Below are 20453 nucleotides of genomic sequence, written 5' to 3'. Positions count from 1 at the left end.
CGCCGAGATTTACTGTAGAGGCGCTAGAAATAATATAAAGGTAACACGTGTGTGGATTGTTAAAAGAAGAAAAAAAAAGTGGGTACCATCTGTGACGCAATCCTTTTGTCGGTAACTTGATAATACATCGCAGTCGATGGCGTCATACTTGTTTTACGCGGGGGATTGGCAGCCATAAATTCCTGGAGGCACACAGCGCTGCCATTACAAAAGTTTGCTGTTAATCTAGATAACAATTTGGTGCGTTGTGGATGTAGGCTATGTACGTTGCGAAAACCGGTATTATCCCGTGTGTTTCCGTCTCTTTGATTTTTTTATTGTATGGAAATTGAACTCGGTCGCTTGGGAATTTTCACGCGGAACGATGTACTGCAATCCGTGAAGGAGAAAAAAAAATGCATTCTTTTTGTTTCTTGCAAAATTTACACTAGGAAAAAAAAAAGGGAAATATGGGACGATATCGAGAACTTTGTGGGGGCCGAACCCGTTGTGAACCGGAGCTCGTGCAGCGATTTTATGTCGTGATTTTTTTTTTTTTTGTAGTTGTCGAGGGGTTATTTCCATTTTTTTTTTTTTTTTTTTTTTTTTTTTTTTTTTTTTTTTTTGTTTAAAGAAAAAATATATTTCGTGATTTTTTTTGTTTTTAAATCCGTTCCTGTGGGTTTGCGCGAAAGGTGAGCACGTCCCCGGATTTCGACTCGATTGCCTATCCCGGACGTTGCGTGGTGGGCAACGACCCCATTTTTCATTCTATCTTCCTCCTCTTTATGACTATAATACCAGGCTGATGATGATTGGGAATTTTTCATTTTTTTGTTTTGTTTTTTGTTTTGGTTAGAATTTTTATTTTTTATTATTATTATTTGAATTTCACGCCTCTCTTGATCCGATCCATTATGTCATCTTCCGCTCGTACGGATACGTACATGTTTGAGGGCGCTTTTGTTTTCTAGACCTTAATCACGGGGAGGCTTTGTGCTTATTTGAAAGTAAATCATATTTTGTGTTTTGGTTTTTCCGGAGCGATATCGGTACGGCCATTCTTATTTTTTAATTCGTTTATTATTTTATAAGTACTACTTGAAGCGTGTGCTGGCATAGTATTATCTGAAAAATGACCTTCCCTACTTGTTATTTTCTTCTTCTTTTCGTTCCTTTTACAATTTTTTTTTTTTTTGGAATTTTATGATGAGCTTTTTTGAACTCGGTACTTGTCGTGTACATCATAAAAGTTTATAACAGCGCCGGGACAGAAAGACGGTAGCTAATGTTTACCTTATTCGGAGCATATTATGAAGGGCAAAGAGAAAAGGAATGTTTGCCTGTCTCTCTTGACATTGCGCACGAACGAGAAACAGGGACGGGATTTTTTTTTTCTCTACTTGAAAAACACCGTTCTCCTCAATCTCCGCACTTCCCACAGGCTTGTTTTTATTTTGGGTGGGGGGGGCTGTTTATTATGGGCTGATGTGTGTGTGTGTGTGTGTGTGTGTGGTAAGAGAAGCTAATGGGCTATGATTGTAGCCGAATAAATCAAAACACGAAACAATGGGGCAGCAGCCAGACTCTCTGTGTTTTTGTTTAGCGTCAGAGAGCGCGTGCACGCGGGAGTTTTTTTAACAGGATGGAGTGCCGTCCATTATCTAGAGCGGCCTCGTAAAGTTCGTGCTCTTCCCATGTGTTCGGTTGCAAGTGGGATCCGTCTCAACACAGATACGCATTAAAAGGCGATTCGGTTCAGCGTCAAACTCGACGTTGGCCCTACACCGGAAGTCGATAGCGCGCGATTTTTAGGAAGGGTGGAGGAGGGCGTCGTCGATGAAGCGATAAATGTACGTAAAACAAGCATCAGTGATTATAAGCGAGGTTTTTTTTTTGATGGTCATCTTAGCAAAAATGCGCGTTTTCAAATGAGGCTCAATGACGTCTGTGAAAAACGTTGAGCGAAGGAGGGCGAAAAAAAAAATGCTGCATTCTAATAAACGATGTCGATGTGTTATGATCGATGTCGTTCCCCATGTCGATGGACGCTGTCTGGGATCACTGGAAATTAACGATCGGCTCCCTCTGCGCGCGCTCACTCTCTTGCTCTCTCATTCTCTGGAAGAGAGATCAGCATTTTTTTTTTTTTGTCTTCTTTCCTCCAACCCCCTTACGGTTTATTTTTTTTTCTCTTCTATTTTTATTTCTCTTGGTTTTCACATTTTCTGAAAGAGCAACCCCAAATCGAAGATGATGAGGTAGGCGGAGCATTGGGAGAAAAAGAAAAATAGTAAATGGATTCTTGGATGGCCACCCCAATCTTAACTAGATTGGTCGGCTCTCACCTTGTATTTCTCAGCTACACAAGTAGATACTTTGGCCCACTATCGTGCGTGTACCCCATTTGGAAATGATCCTGCTCGAAAAAAAAAAGAAAGAAAGAATCCATCTACTAGAGTATTCAGCATTTCCTGTACAGGCTAATACAATTTATAACACCGCCTTTAAGTGATTGATACGTTTATCGTTATCACTAAAGCTGTATTGCATAGACCGTTTTTTTTTTGTTGTTGTTGTTGTCGTTGGCCGATATTAAAACTATATTTGATGATCGGCCAGTTCGATGCTGATATTTTCATGTTGAGAAACGACCAGTGAGCCAATCATCTACAACGATATAATTCCTATCTATAAAAAAAGACGTCCGGGGCGTCATTCCTTTTTGTTCGTAACCATCCCGGCCACCAATGACGTGTTGTGTTGGTTTCCCTCAACTCTGTGAGAAAAAAAAAAAGTTAGTGGATAAGAATCTACGCTTTTTTTTTTATTTTGTTTTCTCTTGTTCTCTTGTGTAGAAAATTCAAACGGAGGAGTTGAAACATTTGTTTCGACGGGTTTTTATTATTTCTCTTTTTGGGACTGTGCTGGGGTAGTAGAAGATTGGGTCTAGAGATCAAGTCAGAAACTGTCGGAATGGGCCCCGTTGCACTTGTGTGTGTTTTCAACACACACAAACGTGGGGAGATTGAGCCCGCAGATTATTCAAACAAAAGAAGATGAAAAGAAATCCCCCCTGAAGAAGAGAAAAAAAAAAGGGAAGAATTCAACGCGCCCGCGCGCTCGATTTCGTGCCCTGGTCGTATCGTGTCACTTGACGTGAACAAACACACACACACACACACACACCCTATCCAAATGATTGGAGTCCCGTCTGTTTTTTGTTTTGTTTTTTTCCTACGGGTTGGAAGCCGCTCCTCTCTCCCTGTTTTCTCCTTCTTTTGTTGGATTTTTTGATTTCTTTTTTTATTCATTTATAAATCACAGATTGAGCAGCAAAGAACAAAAAGGGGAAAGATTTTGTTTGTTTTTTTTTTTTTGTTTTTTTTTCATTTGAAATCAGCGCTGTCTTTTTTTTTCCAGTGCATTTTCCGTTTGAAATTTATTGTAAAGCCGTTTTTGTTTTAATAGCTCGGATAGAAAAATGGCGAAGACAGGAACGAAAAATCTAAGGGAAAAAAGAAAAGAATGACGCCACTGATAATTTACGATCAAACGTATTTTTGTTTTGTTTCTCTTATGTCTCTGTGGCTGTTTGAAGAGGTCGAGGCCAAACAAAAAAAAAAAAATTCCACCTGGCCAAGATTTGTTTTAGGTACGAGAGACATAAGAGAAGGAACACATACAGTAGAATATCATCTCTTGTAAGTTAATCGCATAGGTGACGCCGCTCGTCCCAGACGCGTCCATTTAGTGTTGTTTTCTTTAGCCTGGCCATGATTGACACGCATGTCAACCCCGGCTGAGCCATTTGACACGTCGCCGATAAGAGAAATGTGTCTTTTTTTTTTTTTTTTTTTTTTTTTTTTTTTTTTTTTTAAATGCGTTTCCTTCAACTCGATCCCATCTTTTTCTTTCTGTTTGCGGTCTCATTAGAACTTTTGAAATACATCTTTTTAAGTTGATGAAAGGCCCCTTACAATAGGCACGTTAAAAAGCAAAAGAACAAAATCGGCAATCAAAGCCGCCCCCTTTTTTTCTTCCTCAAAACCAAAAAAATTCTTTTAAGAGGGGGATCTTTTCTTACTTTGATAGGAATGCGAAGGTATATATTGTTAGTTGGTTAGAAGAGAGAGAGGGGGTCGCGGTGAGACACGAGGGACCCACCGCGGTGCTGGTCATGTCGACACTGGCTGAGCTGACCCCGAAAATGTGCCCGCTCCTCTCTCTTTCTCTCTCTTTCTCGTTCCCTTCATGACAAATGGACCTGACCCTTGTTGGGCACACCGGTTTGTTGGACATGGGCTACCTTTTTTTTTTTTTTTTTTTCTCTTGTCCTTTCCTCCCTCCCTTCTCGGATCGGTCGTGATTTACACGATAGATGAGACCTTTTTTTTTTCTTCTTCCTTTTTATTCTTTTCCCCCATTCTTCTTTTGTGGAGGATTTCTTTTTTGAAAGAAAAAAAGTTTGTGTTTTATTTTTTTTTAAGAAACAAAATTTTTTTTTTTTTATTCTGTTTGACTTTTGTGTGTGTGTGTGTGTGTACCCCCTCCTTTAACGCTCCAAACTATATGGTCGTTTCCCTCTCGTTCTCCCGATGGTTAACGAAGTACAAGGGAACAAAATGGGGCCCGGGTTATGTTTACTACTGGCATTTTCTTGTTCTCCATGTTTCCGACTGCGCCCACCACTTAAAAAAAATAAAATAGGAGGATAATTAAAAAAAAAAAACACACACACACAAAAAAAAAAAGAAAAAGAGAAAAAAACGCATTGGAAGGGGGGGGGGGAGACTAACGGATTGAAATGTCGGTTGTTTTCAATTTGATTCTAGTCGTAAATCAATCGAGACAGCGGAAATGAGATTCTGGGGTTATATCGTTGATCTAATATACAGGGAATGAAGCTATTTGATATCGTTATCTTGAGGGAACTTGATTACACCGCACTCATTTGCCTCTAATAAAAGCCAGAGAAAATCCTCCACCGTAATGCACAAATAATTTTTCGACAACCACCTAATAAAAATAGGAAAAATCTTAACGGTAAAAATACAAATTCTCCGCCGTGTGAACTTTGATTTCGGGCACAAAAATACACCTGTGGGTTGCCCAGTTATTAGCACCCTTTTTTTTTGACATGGTTTGCTTAGGTCAGTCTAAACAAACTCGAAGAAAAAAAAAGAGGGTGCTCCTCTTTTATTTGAAAAAAAAAAAACGAAATTTTGTGTGAGAGAATTCTTGATCGTTTTACACCCTACCTTACCACCTCATTGTGTGTGCTCTACCGTACATTGGCCTCCCAATTACTACCTACAGTTTCTTTCTTTGAGTTCCACGAAAGGCCTCCAGTAAAGAGAGAACTGTACAACTTGTAAGAGAGAAAGAAAACGATGCATGTAATATAGCCGTGTGATGGTGAAGGTTGTTTTTGTCTTCCTATTTTTGTTTTTTGTTTTTCGGTGGGGCTTGTTCTTTTTTCTTTTTCCCCTTCGAATGTTTGCCCGATGCTAATGACTCCGACAGTGTAACAGAGTCGACCGCCTCGTTTTTCTTCCACAATGGAAAAAAGGGGCCCCCTTTTTCTTATTCTCCGTCTCTCAATAGACCGTCACAGTGTTTTTCTTGTTACCGCCTCGACCTATTGAAATAGAATGTTCATTAACAGAAACTAGAAAAGCAAGAAAACTAGGCTCCCATTGTCCCCCCCTCGCAATCGCAGAGATGCTGGCCCACTTTGAAAAACGCTTTTTCCTCTTTGAAATAAAAAAAAAAACCAAAAAAAAAAAAAAAATAACCAAATCGAATAATGGCGTGATGGTCCAGGAAATCCGGCCAAGCATCGAGTCATTCCCGGGGCGTGAGGACGACATAGTTTTTTCTTTTTATGTTCACGCGCAAACGATGCGCTTTCGTTCAGGTGACATGTTTTTGGCTACCCCGAACTTGCTCATTTGCAGTTGAAACGTAATGTGAACTGCAGGTCTCAAATGGTTTGGACGATAATTGAAAAAAAAAAAAAAGAAAATAATTGTTGAAGCAAGCTCCGTTGTGACGTCAAGCGTGTATGCGTTGCGAGTCACGTAGCAAGTTGAATCACGCGAATTTTCATCACATACTCGAACCGCCGCGTGTGGGGGTGGTGACTTTATTCCCTTTCAACGCTATCCAATGTATTTAGCCTTTTGTCCTTATCTATTCAAATTCCTTGGAAGGGGAGCTTTTGTCGAGCGTGACTAACCGATAAGATAGCAATCACGAGGATTATGTTGACTAGTTTTTTTTTGGTTTTTATTTGGTTCCCACTTACGAGACTCGATGCGAAAATGAAAACGAATCGATTGGCGAGAGAGGATCTTTGAGAATTAAATTTGTGTTTTTAGCGAAATTGTTGGTCGTATCGTTTTTGCGCTTTGGACGTTGTTGGAAAAATGCTTTGAATGCAAATCCAGTCCCGCTATTTCGTTTAATATCCCACTGTTTGGAGGAAAATTATTTGAATTTTATCGGGAGAGAGAGTTCGGCTGACAATGGTACGATTGTCCTTCGGCTCTTTACAGCCGTTTTACATAGGAAAAGGCTGATTATCTTTTTCTTTAAATTTCATCGACATCATTGAACGTTGATCGAATGAAATAAACCAGATTGCGACGTTCAGAGATTCGCTTAACGGATCGTTCGTGTTTTTTTCTTTTTTCTACAAACAACATTGTCGGCGATGAAAGAAGAAGACCATAGACCGTAAAAAATCCTAAAAATGAAGATAGGGGTTATAGATCATCTTTCCTTCCCGTTTTTATATGTTTCTTATGTTTTCCGGGAATAGTTCCAGAGTTGTTACAATTCGCTACGGTCTCCGACGAGAAAAACAAATGAAATATTGTCTGAAAGGATTTCTTTATTTTTCCCAGTTCATTGCTGCAAACTCGGCGATGATTACCGACCGTAAATACTCGATGAAGCCTGCCATCTTTATGGGGAAAAAAAAAAACGAAACAAACACACACACACACACACACACAAAAAACAAAACACGCCAGCTGAAAAAGGAAATTTCCCTCCTTCTATTCCGTAACGAGCGTAGAGCGGCATCTCTTTTTTTTTTATTTTATTGTAAAAAAAAAAAAAAAAAAAAAAAAAAAAAAAAAGATTTGTGTGCCTGACGGAAATACTCAATGATTGCCCATCCCGACTTGTTTTCTCTTCAGTCTATTTCGCCAATGAACGATTCATCCTCTGGGCCTCTGTCGGCCCCTGTGTTGGCGATCTGGTGTGCGCTGAGCTCCTACCCCTCCGGACTATAATCGTGAATCACCGATTGCTTCCATCATCAAAACGAATAATATGCTATAGTGCTCGAGCACCCCGTCGCGTGACTGGCACGCCGCCTTTTTTTTTTTTTTTTTTTTTTTTTTTTCTTCTTCTTTTTGCCGACCATGTTGTTCATATAACGTGAATCGTTATATATGAATTCTTTATTTATTTTTAAAGTCTATCCAGAACCGAACGCACTAAAAATAATAATAATAAAAAAAAAAAACGGTTGCAAACTATTTATTTTTTTTTTTTTTTTTGTTGTTGTTTTTTTGTGTTTTGTTTTGTTTTTTTCCCCATGTTGATGTAGTAATAGCAGCACCGTATAGAACAAGATTGGATTGGTCGACTAGTAGTAAAGACATTGTTGTTTTTTTGTCTGCTTTGCCCGGCTGGCAGTGGCATGTTTTTCTTATTTTATTTTTTTTATAGCGCCCATGAAAGCGAAAACTTTTTGGGGGGACGGGAAATGGCGTGTGGAATCGAGCGGCGTTGAGAGCAACAAAAAAAAAATTGTTTTAGTGTATAACATATTATAGACTGGCTACTATATCAACTCGACGCTTATAGTCTCTTGTCACTGACGAATGAATTTCACCATTTGACCTTGTCCCTCTTCGACCCGTTGACCAACTGTTTTTTTTTTTTTTTTAAACCTTTCGTTCATTAATTAGACGCGTTTGCCCCGTTATGTTGATTGAGACGTCTAATTTTTACGCAACGATCAATTCCCCCGACCCATCTCTGCTGCAAAGATTCAATGTGTAGACTACATCGTTGGTCAATCCAAACATTTCGATTAGTCTTTCAACGCTCGTATATAGAAAAAGGCTTTCGTTTCTTTCCCGACCGACATTCATTTTGCAAAAGACTTTTTTTTTTTTTTTTTTCTCCGGTACGTTTGTTGCTTGTTATTCAATCAGGACGAGTTTGGGTAGTCGGAACACCATCGATAGGTCTATATAAGGCGAAATATATAACTCCCGTCCGATGAACTCTTATAAGCTTCGTGTTATTGTACTATTACGTGTAGGTCCCACCAGATAACGAAAAGAAAATGTTACTTTGCCGTGAATCAAAGTTTTCCTATCGATTTTATATTTGTATGTATGCCTACAACAGATCATGTGCTCAATAGCATTGATAATCATTTTTTTTTTTTTTCAAGTCTTGTTGTATAAATTGTCATCGATCGATAGGGAATTCTACGAAAAATCAGGGCCTTTTTTTGAAACGATTCAGTTCACATGTTTTTAGTCGTAAACAAACCGGTTTTGCGTGTTGGCAGCCCTTTTTTTTTTCTCTCTCTACGTTCACATGATGGGGTGGGTTTCTCGACAAGTCCACTCGCCGTCGTTGATACTTAGCAGGAAATTCAAGTCGTTCATATCACGAGTTTGTCATTGTTTTTTTTTTTTTTTTTTTTTTCTTGTTCGTGATTGTTTCGGATGATGGGCTACTATGTAGAAAATCGAATTTGGCAGAGCTCTTTATTATCGGGAAACATTTTCTCCGGCATTGATAGATATTGGAGGACAGCTTATCCAATCGCTAGCAAGCCATATCTGTCTGTGCTCCCGAAAAAAAAACGAAGAAAAATTGTCGGGAATTCGGCTTTTCCCACTCACTTTTCTCAATTGTCCTTTTATCGTAAACGAAAAGAAAAGAGAGAAGCTTTTTTATCTGCCGTTTTTTTCTTTTATTCAGCCCTACGCGGCTATAAACACGAAGAAGAAGTTGATGCCAGTGTCTATTTATTATTAGAATTACGAGGAATTCTGGATGGAAAAAAAAAAAGAAAATTGTAGGGGATGTTGAGAAAGGACATTTCTTTTTTTTTGAGGGGAGATTCTTTTGTTTTGTACCCTTTTTAAAAGGTTGAAAATAACTACCAAATATGTAGATAGATTTGTCAGCGACAATGGTCAGACCAACATTGAATGATGGTGAGCCTTTTCTTCCTCTTTTTTTGTGTGTGTTTCTTTTTTTGATATGCGATGAGGGGTTGGATAGATTCAATGGGGGGTGCGTGGGGGGGGGGGGGAGTAGTGGTCGACTGTAGGGTGTCTTATTCTCTCCCCCGAACTTGAGGAAACATTATACGGTTCCGTTTGCCAGAGAGCGGTGCTGTTTTTAGTGTGTAAAATTCCTTTTGGGAACGACACGCTCCTGTTGGAAGTTACGTGCGCCGAATAAAAGAGGCATCTCAGTTCGTTTTTTTTTTTTTTTTTTTTTCTTTTTCTTCTTCTTGATCCTTCCCCCCTTTATTTTTATTCCCCCCTCCCATTTATATATTTTATATTTTTGAATTTTTATATTTAGTTTCACTATTTTCGGTGACTGAGTAAAGTCGGTGGCGGGATCAGACCGGATGATATAGTCCATTTGTCAAGTCCCTTCTCCTTCATGGTTTCAAATTTTTTTTTTATTTTCTGTGTGTGTGGGGGGGGGGGGGGGGTAGTAACACATTCCGACAGGCAGGATTTGATTCCGAAAAAAAAAGCGGTAGCTTAATAATAAAATAGTAAAAAGGAAAAAAAAAATCTCTTTTTCATAGTAGGAATAAAGCTTTGTGAGAATCTTCCCCCATTTTTTTTTTTTAATCCCTAAAGTAGTGGAATCGTTTTAAATATTTTTGAAAGCTCAAATGTGTTGGCCACCATATAAGGGAAATGTGTATACACCGCTTGTTGCTGCCGAAGAATGGTTAACAAGAATCGGCTGCGTGTAGTGGTGCGTGTCGTTCGTCTTCTTCAACTTTATCATCTTGTTGTTTCTTGCAGCTGCTTAAAAGAAATTCTGTTTTCATATTTTTTTTTTTTTTGATTTGGTTGTCGCCGTTGACTGGCTCGTAAAAAGGACTAAGTTGTCTGCTAGGCCCAAAAAAAGATGTACAATTTATCACTATTTTTTGTTTGGCCTTCGTGAATCGTCGTGCAAGATATGTTGGTTTGTTTATTTTTTTTCTTTTACATCCTATCATCTCCCGATCTCTCTCTCTCTCTCTCTCTCTCTCTCTCTCTCTCTCTCTCTCTCTCTCTCTCTCTCTCTCTCTCTCTCTCTCTCTCTCTCTCTCTCAGAATTGGTCTTGGTCATCATCAACACGTGAGGAATTAAAATTAATGAATCATCAAATTCGGGATTTAAAAAAAAAGAAAGAAAAAGTCTCGTGGGAGATAGTGAGGGTTGACCCGGATCTTCTTCTCACCAATTTTTGATTACATTTAGTTTTTTTTTTTTTTTTTTTTTTTTTAAAGAGGGGGGGGGGGGGATTTAATTTCGAATTCCATTTGTTTGTTTTTTTGGTCTTTGGTTCAATATCGTGTACGATGTCAAATTCCTGCATTCGCTAACGGCTGTTTCAACATCGCGAGCTATATTTACGTCCCGCACTGCTTGCTTTTTTTGGAAGTGCTGCTTGTGTGTGTGTGTGAATGATTCATGCGACGTGGAGCTAATCCCAAAAGTCCTCCTACACCTCCGCCCCTCTTAAATCCGAAGCAATAATATTTGCACTCCCTTATCTTGCGAACAGCTTTTTTTTTCATACAAGAAAATAGAGTGGGCGCAGATTTGAAGGTCTTGTACGTTGCCAATCATATCGTGGCCGCACCTCCGAGTCAACAACGATATTGCCTTTTTTTTTTTTTTTTTTTTTTTTTCTTTTTGCTGTTTATATTGATGATGTATCGTCGAAAACCAACTCGTGGCCGTCTGCTGCGCAACTTGAGTGAGATTGCGTGTCTGATTTTGTTTGGACAGTCTCTACTTTTGCGTGTGTGTATGTGTGAGAGCTCCCACTGGATCAATATTCAACTTGATGGAGGGAATAAGAGAAAGTCATGTAGTATCCTACAATTGATATCGATCGTAGCCATGTTCCAGATCGAGCCACAGTCCCAGAGCCAATTGTATCTGCGGGGTGGCTAATGCGTAGTTCTCTTTTGTTTTTATTTCCATCTCGATCTATCTCTCTAACTGCATACGCATGGACTGACATTAGCCTCTTACCTGAGCCAAGTAGTGTCGCTAATGAAGCCCACCCAAGTGTCTACCGTACCTTCTAGGCTAAGCTCTATCTTATTTTCTCTTCTAACAAAATAAAAACCTTTTTTTTTTTTTTTTTTTTTTTGTTTTGTTTTGAGTTCTAACTAATTGACGTTGGCCGCCCGCGGGAAACAAAAAATTTTTAACGAATGGCTTTTTGTATCTTTGTTGTTGTTAAAGGCGATGGTGGGTTGCGGGGTAAATGGAGTGTCTCTGTTATTTGGCCACGTCACGTTGCACATTTTTCAGACTCATTTTCAAAGTGTCAATTCGTGGCTCCTTGTATGGCAAAAGGGCGTTTGCGATTTCAGGTCCACCTGGATGAGGTTTCTCCTCTTCGTATTTTTTTTTTTTTTTTTTTTTTTTTGCCTAAATACAGACATGCGAATCGGTGTAAGAAAAAGCAGAAAAATGAGTAGATGGTGGACACGAATCTATCCATTCAAAAAAGGTCGAGACATGCAAAACGAAAGAGAATGTCAAACCCAGAAAAGGCGGAAAATTTTCACTGCGGGACATCAATTTGTCATATCGAAAAAAAAAGGGTTTGGAACAGCTGGAAAAAATGCGAACAATAATTTATCTCTTTCCCTCCTTTTTTTTTAAGGCATTTTTTTTATTGGCGAATGGATAGCGCGTTTTTAGCTTATCCCGATACGCACCAATCCCAATAATGACTACTCCATCGTGAGTGTAGGCACTTGGTTCTGCTCTTGCTGCAAAGGCTCTTTATGGCTTTTTTTTTTTTTTTTTTTTTTGGAAATATTTTGAATGTATTTCTTTTCTTGGTCATGTAAGCTCTTGGTGTCTGGTTCATTTTTCTTTGGCGAACGCCTGATGGACAAAGAAAAAAAAAAGGAACATGAACTTGATGTTCACGCAATCTGTCTTGATTAGATTCGTCATTGAAACAGCTGCCGGTTTAGACGGAGCACATCCATCATTTTGGATAGCCACATTTCCTTTCTTTATTTGAAATTTTCAATGTTCGAGGAAGTGAATCGATATTTGATTCTTTTTCGTTGCAACGGATTCAAACTCCTTTTATTTTTTTTTTTTCCCCTTCTCTTTTTATTGTCCCTTTAGTCAGGTGTCCCTGTAATCGATCACGACAGTAAGAACTACAGCAACAATAAAAAAAAAAAGTTCGTGACATCCTATCCGTGTCGATGGATTATGTCGGCTGCAGTAAGGTGAAGAAAGAGACAGGGCAAAAACTAAGACATTCCGCAGTTTCTAGCGGTGTCGTAAGCGACGATATCTTTAGCTTCGAAACAGGAATGTGTCGACAGACGAGAGGCAAAATGCAAGTGTTTTTTTTTTTCACACCCCACGTTTTTCTTCTTTTTTTTCCTTTTCTAATATATTTTAAAAAATTCTTTTAAATGATGTCATACTTTTTTTTTTTTTTTTTTTATCTTTGCGGATGCGTTGTTTTGTTTTCATTCGCGGACGCATAACCAATGACTTCGTTCTTTGTGACCTTTAAAGAAGAAGTTTGATAGTTTTAATGAATTCGTTCTCTTTTTATGGGGTCACTTTTATGTTTCGTGGAAATCGGCGAAGACTTGAAGGCGTACTTTGCGAAGTGCAGTGACATGACCAAGTTTTAGCGTGTGAAAAGAAAAATGAATGGGCGAGAAAAGGAAAGAAAATTTGTAGTAGTTTAAATAGAGAATGAAAATTGTAAGCAATTGCCAGTGGAGGCTTGGAATTTACGTTGAATGGGCCTCATTTCGTTTGAGCTGGAAACAGGATGAAAGCCATTGCGGCCCAGCATCTACACCGACCTATTTTTTTTTTTTTTTTTTTTTTTTTTTTTTTTTCTATCTTTCTATTTGGATGAGAAAAAAAAAAAAAGTCAGGACGGAAATTGTTTTCAACACGCTGCTTGTTTTCATTGTCATGATACAGAGAAGATGGGCAAAGTAAAGAGAAACTGGCCCCGTCTTGGAGGGACGCTTCACAAACGGGATGCTTTCTATATTAGATTGAAAGCCTGTTGGCGAAGGCGAGTGGTGTAGGAGGAGTTAACGTCTCAAACTTGACACGAGTCCCATTCTAGTCCGGCGAGAGAAATAGAGAACAATATGAAGAGAGTCAAAAGAAGAAAAGGGCGAGGCCGTCAATGAAATAATCGGCCACTCGTTCCCCGGTCTCCCACATGATTTCCTCTTGTGGTTCTTGTCATCTTCTTCGTTTTCAAAAGGACCTCTTTTTTTTTTTTTTTTTTTTATTATTTCTTTTCTTTATTGTTCAACGTCCCCCTCCTTCCCCCCGTTTCTTGGCCCACGTCGTCCGCTTCAATCACAGCCGTTAAATTCCGTCCATTTTCGGCCGCTTATCCCACAGATGATTGGCTTTTGAGACTTTGCTTCGGGAGAGGGCGGAGGCTTTTTTCCGCATTGTAGTTGTATTTCATATTGTACATAGGGATAAATCGACACGATGTGATTGGAATTTTTTCAATACTTTTCAAATGGAAGGATGATGAACTCTTTGAAACTAAAGATGGGTTCCCTTTTTTTTTTTTTTTTTTTTAAAGAGTCATCAACCAATAGAGCGAACTCAATGGAAGACATTTGTTTCGTTTTGCCCTTCATTTCTTTCCGAGTGGAATTCATCGATGGATCTCAAAAGAGAGGGAAAAAAAAGAACGGGCTTGTATAGTTCAGTGTAGGGATGGCGCGTCCCTACGTCGCGACAGATTACTTCCCCCCGCCACTAAAGAAAGTCGAGACGGACCGTCCCCCCCCCCCCTCAAAATCATGCTTCGCATATATACATAGTACTACCCTGTATCTCTCTGATTTTTGTCGACGTTTTTCTTCTTAAGTGATTGCTTCCTATACGCCGAAAAGAACAATAGTCTATTTTCCTTGTGTGTCGCCCTGATACTTTTGAACCCATCTATTTACCACAGTCACATTTGTGTATAGACAAACGTTGAGGCGAAAAAAAAAAAAAAAAAATTCCCGGTTTTAAATAATTTGTTTAAATCTACGTGATCAGTAGGAAAACAAGTTGACCTCGAATCGATTAGTCACGAAAAAAAAAAACTGGGATGATTTTACGGTTGGATAACAACGAACTTCGCCATCCAGCGTTCCAAAAAAAAAAAAAAAAAAAATGATATTTCGCACTTGTTTGGTTTCCAGTTGACCGATTAGGGACTAGTTTTTACGATTTTCTATTTTTTAGTTAAATGAATAATATGCGGCTTTTTCGCCTTCGTCCGCCCTGTCCCGTTTTTTATTTGTTTGTTTTTTTTTTTGAAACCGTGTTCTGCGGTTTCGGGTGTCACGAACTGCTGGTGTTTGTGTGATGGGCTTTTTCCCTTTTTTAGAGCAATTTTTTATTTTTCTTCTGTTGATTTGGCTCGTTTGAATGGTTCTTGTCGCATCAATGACTATCGCCTTGCTTGATCCAAAGTGGCAACACCAAATACGCACGCGGGGTTTTCATTTTCGGTCCTAGTTCCTTCCCTCTCTCACGGGATCGATCAGAGTTCAAACAACAACGAAAACAATGAGACATTAGGTAATAAAAAGCGGGAATGGAGGGGGGCACGAGACGGACTTACGAACAACGAGGACACACAATCTGACGGGCAGAATTCATCAACGAATGGCCCGTTTGGATCGTGTTTCGATCGACCGCACCCGCCCTATCAAATGGTTTAATTGGTTGAGGAGCCGAAAAAAAAAAAAATACTGAACAAGAAAAGCCACTCGTGATTGATTAGGAAAAAAAAAGAAAAGAACAGAACTTGAATAGTATGGAGTTGGCAAGGGCGCGGTTACGACGCGCAACACATCCAGTGCTTCTTCTTGCTACCCCCCCCCCCCCCCCTCCCCATTCAGAGCTCATCAAGTCGAAGGACGCAGACGAAAACCGGGCGAAACCGAGTGCGCGCTTGGTGGTTTTCTCTTCTACACAACTCGCACACACATCGGGAAAAAAAAAAACAAACCTCTAATAAAATCCATTAGTCGGAGCTGGTAAACTAACAAAAGACTACGCGTGAGAAGGGAGGAGTTTCAATAAGAAAGAGAGAGAGGGCGGAGTATGCGCTTGCTTTTTAGCTGGTCTGATCGGGAAACGTCACTTGCTGGTCGAACACATCTTTACGACACGCTTTATTTTTTCTCGAATTATACAACATGACGTCGTAGTGAAAAAAAAATAAAATCATTTCATTATATTTGCGTTTGAATTTTCTCTTACGAGGCAGCAACGTGCCCTGTCTTATGTGCGACAGACGGGCGTATATATGTAGGGTTTTTATTATTATTATTATTTTTTTTTTTTTTTTTAAAGGGAATGTCTAGCACAACGGTGGGAGCTTTGCGTTGTTCCAGAAATTTCATTGTAGTTGTTTCTCTTCGTCCAGTTGTTACGGGGCCCAAAAGGCAAAACGAAAAACATTTCCACGGTTGTGATGATATTGTCGTCTGCGTGGCGGTGTCGTCGGCCAGCAGACACACACCAACAACAACCTTTTTACACATGCACTTAGCTAAAAAGCTCTTCTCTAGCTTTCTATTACGTTTTCTTTTTTTTTCTTCTTTCTCTACTACTACTTTCCGTTAAAGTTTTGTTACCACCAAGCCCAAACACATCGTCCAAGCAAATGGGTAACTCTGGTGTGCTATCTCTTCAATGGGGAAAAGAAAAAAAAAAAAAAGGCGGTTGTTTTATATACGGTCTGATATTTTTTTCGAAGAAGAACCTCTTGACCATCACTCGTTTTTTTTTTATATATATAGATGAGGGTAGTTTTTCTTTATTTATTTTATTTATTTTGTTTTTGAAGAGAAACATGGCCACTTTGGAGAATTGAATTTCGACTCTTTAAAGAGAATCTTATCCGCAGTCCCCCCCCCCCCTCCACTTTGTATGTTTGTGTGTGTTGTACGTCTTTTTGATTGCATTCTAAAGGATTCTTTCCGTTTGATTTTGTTTTTTGCAGAAATTTGGAAGGCAACAACCTGACCAGTTTGCTGAGCTCGGACTTTGAAGGCTTCACCAATCTACGAATCCTGTAAGTAAAAATCAACCAATCCACTTTCGCTTGTTTATTTCTCGCGTGCTTCAGTACCGAACGGGGTTGATTTCAATTACCCCGGATGACGTTATCTGGCCGTCAGGTAGTTTGTGTAAACAACTGTAACGTTGTTGGGCGTGTCGGTTTCACGAGACCAGCCAAATTCTTAGTACGTGTCTCTGTTGGGGGTTGATCAGCTGATGTGTTTATAGAAAAATCGCTCAAGGGCCAGACGAATGAAAATGTTTTTGAATGTCTTTCATTGCATGTATCCGTCAGTGAGTCAGCACGGAAAATGATGGAAATTTCTCACACGGGTTGCATGTTGTTGTGTGCAGAACAATTGTGTTAAAGAAAGGCTCAGAGTGTGAGGCCATTTGGAGTCGCCTTTCATTTGGGAATTGGGATAACTATCGTTCGCGCTATTCAATTTTGTTTGGCGTACAAGCAAACAAGAGCAATTCTGTCGTGTAGAGCTAGAGCGTCCGTAATCTTGATTAACATTTTAATTAGTTATTGCACCCCTCGGTGAGCTCTCTCTCTCTCTCTCTCTCTCTCTCCCTGTCCGATCGTAAAAAAAAAAAAAAAAATAGAATAGAATGAATGGAAGGTCTCAACCGTTTGTATACACAAACGCGATGACGGTTGACGGTTGAGAAAGACTTCATATCTATTGCTACGTATACATTTTTTTCCATTCTATCTCTCTCTCACTGTCTGCCCGAGTGATTTTGATCAGAGGGCGTAGGCGACAGCGGCGTCGGCAGCGGTGGCTCTTAAATCCTTCGTATCAGATGGGAATGTATAGGGTAGACCTTTTTTTTTTTTATTTTCATACGCGAAAATAAAAAATGTTTCTCTCTCTCTCTCTGAGAACGGAGAGAGGCCGTCGACTAGTTTGGGTGATTTTTTTTGTTAAAAAAAAAAAAATGGTGTGCGCGTTTCTTGTGCACCGTAACCGAACTTTTTCTATACAAGGGCAAAAAAGATGTGGCCGTCATGGCACTGGCGAGGGTCAACCGAGAGCAGAAAGCGAGCAAACTATGGCTGGGTGACAGATGCAAGACGAAAGGGCAACTCCATCAAGAGTCAATCCTTCATCTCTGACTTGCAGCGTCGTTTATTATCTCGTTCGCAAGACACCTGATTTGTGGCCCCGTTGTTTCCCCTCGGTACCTTATTTAAATTTCGTTTGGGGGTCCGGTGCCATAGCCAAGGCCAATGTCAGATGATCCATCAAAACCCAGCTGGACTTGTTCTCATTCTTTTTCCCCATTGCACAGAGTTCGAAGAGAGCGAAGCGTTCTGAATAAAGAAGAAACCAGCAGACATTTTCTTTAAGAAGAACTTTAAAAATCATTCAATTCTGTGCAAGTGAAAATGAGGTCTACGTTCAAAATAGAATAAAATTCTTTTTTTTTTTTTTAAATTAAATAGTTAAGAGAATGAAAGAGATTGAATCAAAGAGCAAGACCCCGTTTTGCGTGCGCTTGTCAGTTTCGGTTCTTTGGGCGGTGGGGTGGAATTGAAACGTGAAACTGATTGTTGCATTTTTCGCAAGGTATTTTAGTTCTGCCGAGTAAGAAACAATTCCATTTGGTCAGGCGTTTTTGGTGCGTGGACTTCTCTCTCTCTCTCTCTCTCTCTCTCTCCATCCTTAATTTTTTTTTATTGCATCGGGGTGACGTTGGTGTTTCTGTCACTTCGTCAACGACCCCTCGTGCCTGCGCATACGTCATCCGTTCGCCCTGGCGCATTCCTTTTTCCGCACCCCCCTTTAGTTCTCTTGAATTGCAGCCAGAAAGGATTTTTTTTTTTTTTTGGTTTTTTATTTATTTATTTTGTTTTTTTTTTTTCCTTTTCTTTTTCTTCGAGTTAGCCATTTGGGGTAGATTGCCAAGTACAACAGCATAAACACGTAGCCCACCAGGTTTGTCTTTCCTCATTCACGTCCTGACATCGGCCGAAAGTCACGAGCTCGTTTGGCCGGGTTATACATTTCCCGAACAGCGCGCGGGAATATTAAGTATTTCTTTTCCTTTCCACCTCATTCGTTGAAAAAGAATAAATTTATTTTTTTTTTCTTTTAATGTTTTTTAAACAAAAAAAAAAAAAAAAGAACGAACGGGGGGAGAGATGGGGCGTTCGAGCCCGGATGTCCTTTTTTGGGGCCGTGACAATTGAGCTTCGATCGCAGCGATTAGCGCAGCCGAGGCCCAATTTTTTTGTTCTCTCTCTCTCTCTCTCTCTCTTTCTGTCAGTTGAATACACACAGAGAAAAAGGGAGGAGTTGATTCGAACCTTTTTTGATCTGATTCAATTAGATTACTCAAGTTTAAAAAAAAAAAAAAAAAAAAAAATGTGTTTTTCCAAAGGGAGCGCATTGAGATTTTTTTCTTCGTTAAAAAAAAAAAAAAAAAAAAAAATTCCTGCCACAACTACTCCGCTGGCGTTATTGTTGTTGTTGTTTGTCGTTGTTGCGCACGACTCGGCTCGGGTCAATCAGCGTGTAAAGGGGCGTTCATCTAGCCGCCGGCTGCCGATTGGAATCACGAACTCTTGTGTTCGGATTATCTCATTCATTCTTCTTCTTCTCCTTCTGCTCTTTGCTGTCCTTCTTATTCCAGATGGCCCTACAAGGGTCCAGCAGCAATGGCAACAAAGAATTACGCCTCATCATTTCTCGTTATTCTTTTCTTCTTTTTTTTTTTTTTTTCCTCCATCTTCCCGCGTTTTTATTTGATTTTTTTTTTTTTATTATTTGCTTTCCCCCCTTCAAGTCAAAAGTCATGATATCTTGCGCATAACGAATCTCTGAACCGTGTCTATATTTATTGACTAGCCCGATAGAAAACAAAAGGAAAAAAAAATAAACACGCAGGGATCTCAAATTCCCGCCTGTAGGCTCTTTGATTTTTCTATCAAAATCATCTTCGATTATTCTTTTTTTTTTGTTGTTGTTTTTCCTCCTTTCGGTTTTGATAGTAATGGTCGTATAGGAGGCACGCGATGCTTGCCGTGATGAAATAATGATAATAATAACGACTAGTTTCTGGTCGTAAGTAAATTGGCGGGCAGGAGAAGCTAGACGGGAACGATTACGTCGTTCATTGCATTAAAAAAAAAAAAAAACGGGATCGGACCAAGGTCGACAAATTATTTTGGCTGTTTGGCAGTTTTTATTTTTCATTTTTATGACTTTTACTAAGCCACATCGAGGGGAAGAAGAAAAAAAAAAAAAAATAAGGGCCAGCAACCGTCTCAATTGTGATGGACCTTCACGAGCTGTTCGGTCGTTAAGGCGAACCATAATCCCCCCGTATAGGTCCCCGGGATTGCCACCGCACGCAGGGCTTTAGATAACCCTCAAGTGGCTTCTCTTCTTTCGTCGTCTTCGTCTTGTTTTCCTTTCCATTTTCTTCGTTTTTTCTTTTTATTTTCTAAAATCCTATTCGACCGTATGCCACACAATTTAATGACCCCGAACGACTGGGAACGACGCCAAAAATTTCAAAAACAAGAAAGCAAAAAAAGTGAGAATGGATACCCAAAGAGAATTTGCTTGTTGTTTCCTCCTCCTCCCCGTGGCAAAAATTCGATTATGAATGTCCACCCACGGAGACTTGACTTTCTTTAAAAAAAAATAAAATAAAAAATAAATAAAAAGGGCGAAAATGAGAAGTGGAGAGAGAGAGAGAGAGAGAGAAAATCGGCAACGTCGTTTATGGCTTATTATTAGTTTTATTGATACTAACGTTATTTCGTTATTTATGGAATATAGGCGTTTGAGCAATAACCAACTGCAATACATCCCGGACTTGGTGTTCACGACGCTGGGCCAGCTCCAAAGACTGTAAGTCGCCAATCCTTTTTTTTTTTTATCACATTCTTCTATTATTTAGAAGCGATTAGAAAGATCTGTCCTCTTTTTGCATCTTTGCTGGGCTCACCCCCCCCCCCCCTTCGAAACCGGCTCCACCCTTTATATTCGTATAACACTGCCATATAGCTATTATAGTTGGTCGTAAGATCCGCTCGTAACACAACTGTCAGCAATGAATGACGT

At 39.5% G+C, this 20453-nt stretch overlaps 1 protein-coding gene across 2 annotated transcripts in view; it reads left to right on the top strand.

Moving 5' to 3' along the window:
• Positions 1-20453, top strand: part of LOC130685405 (protein slit-like) — a 62658-nt gene that overhangs the window by 2662 nt on the left and 39543 nt on the right. The window contains exons 4-5 of one of the 2 annotated variants that reach the window (XM_057508698.2): positions 16313-16384; positions 20169-20240. In XM_057508698.2, the coding sequence (XP_057364681.1) occupies positions 16313-16384; positions 20169-20240 (144 nt within the window). The remainder of the gene's footprint in view (positions 1-16312; positions 16385-20168; positions 20241-20453) is intronic. The other variant, XM_059494733.1, reaches the window with a different exon arrangement.

Source organism: Daphnia carinata, chromosome 3, assembly GCF_022539665.2.
Source record: "Daphnia carinata strain CSIRO-1 chromosome 3, CSIRO_AGI_Dcar_HiC_V3, whole genome shotgun sequence".
Classification (NCBI taxonomy): Eukaryota; Metazoa; Arthropoda; class Branchiopoda; order Diplostraca; family Daphniidae; genus Daphnia; species Daphnia carinata.
Note: the sequence above shows the minus strand (reverse complement) of the source record. Positions and strands in the feature narration are given on the sequence as shown.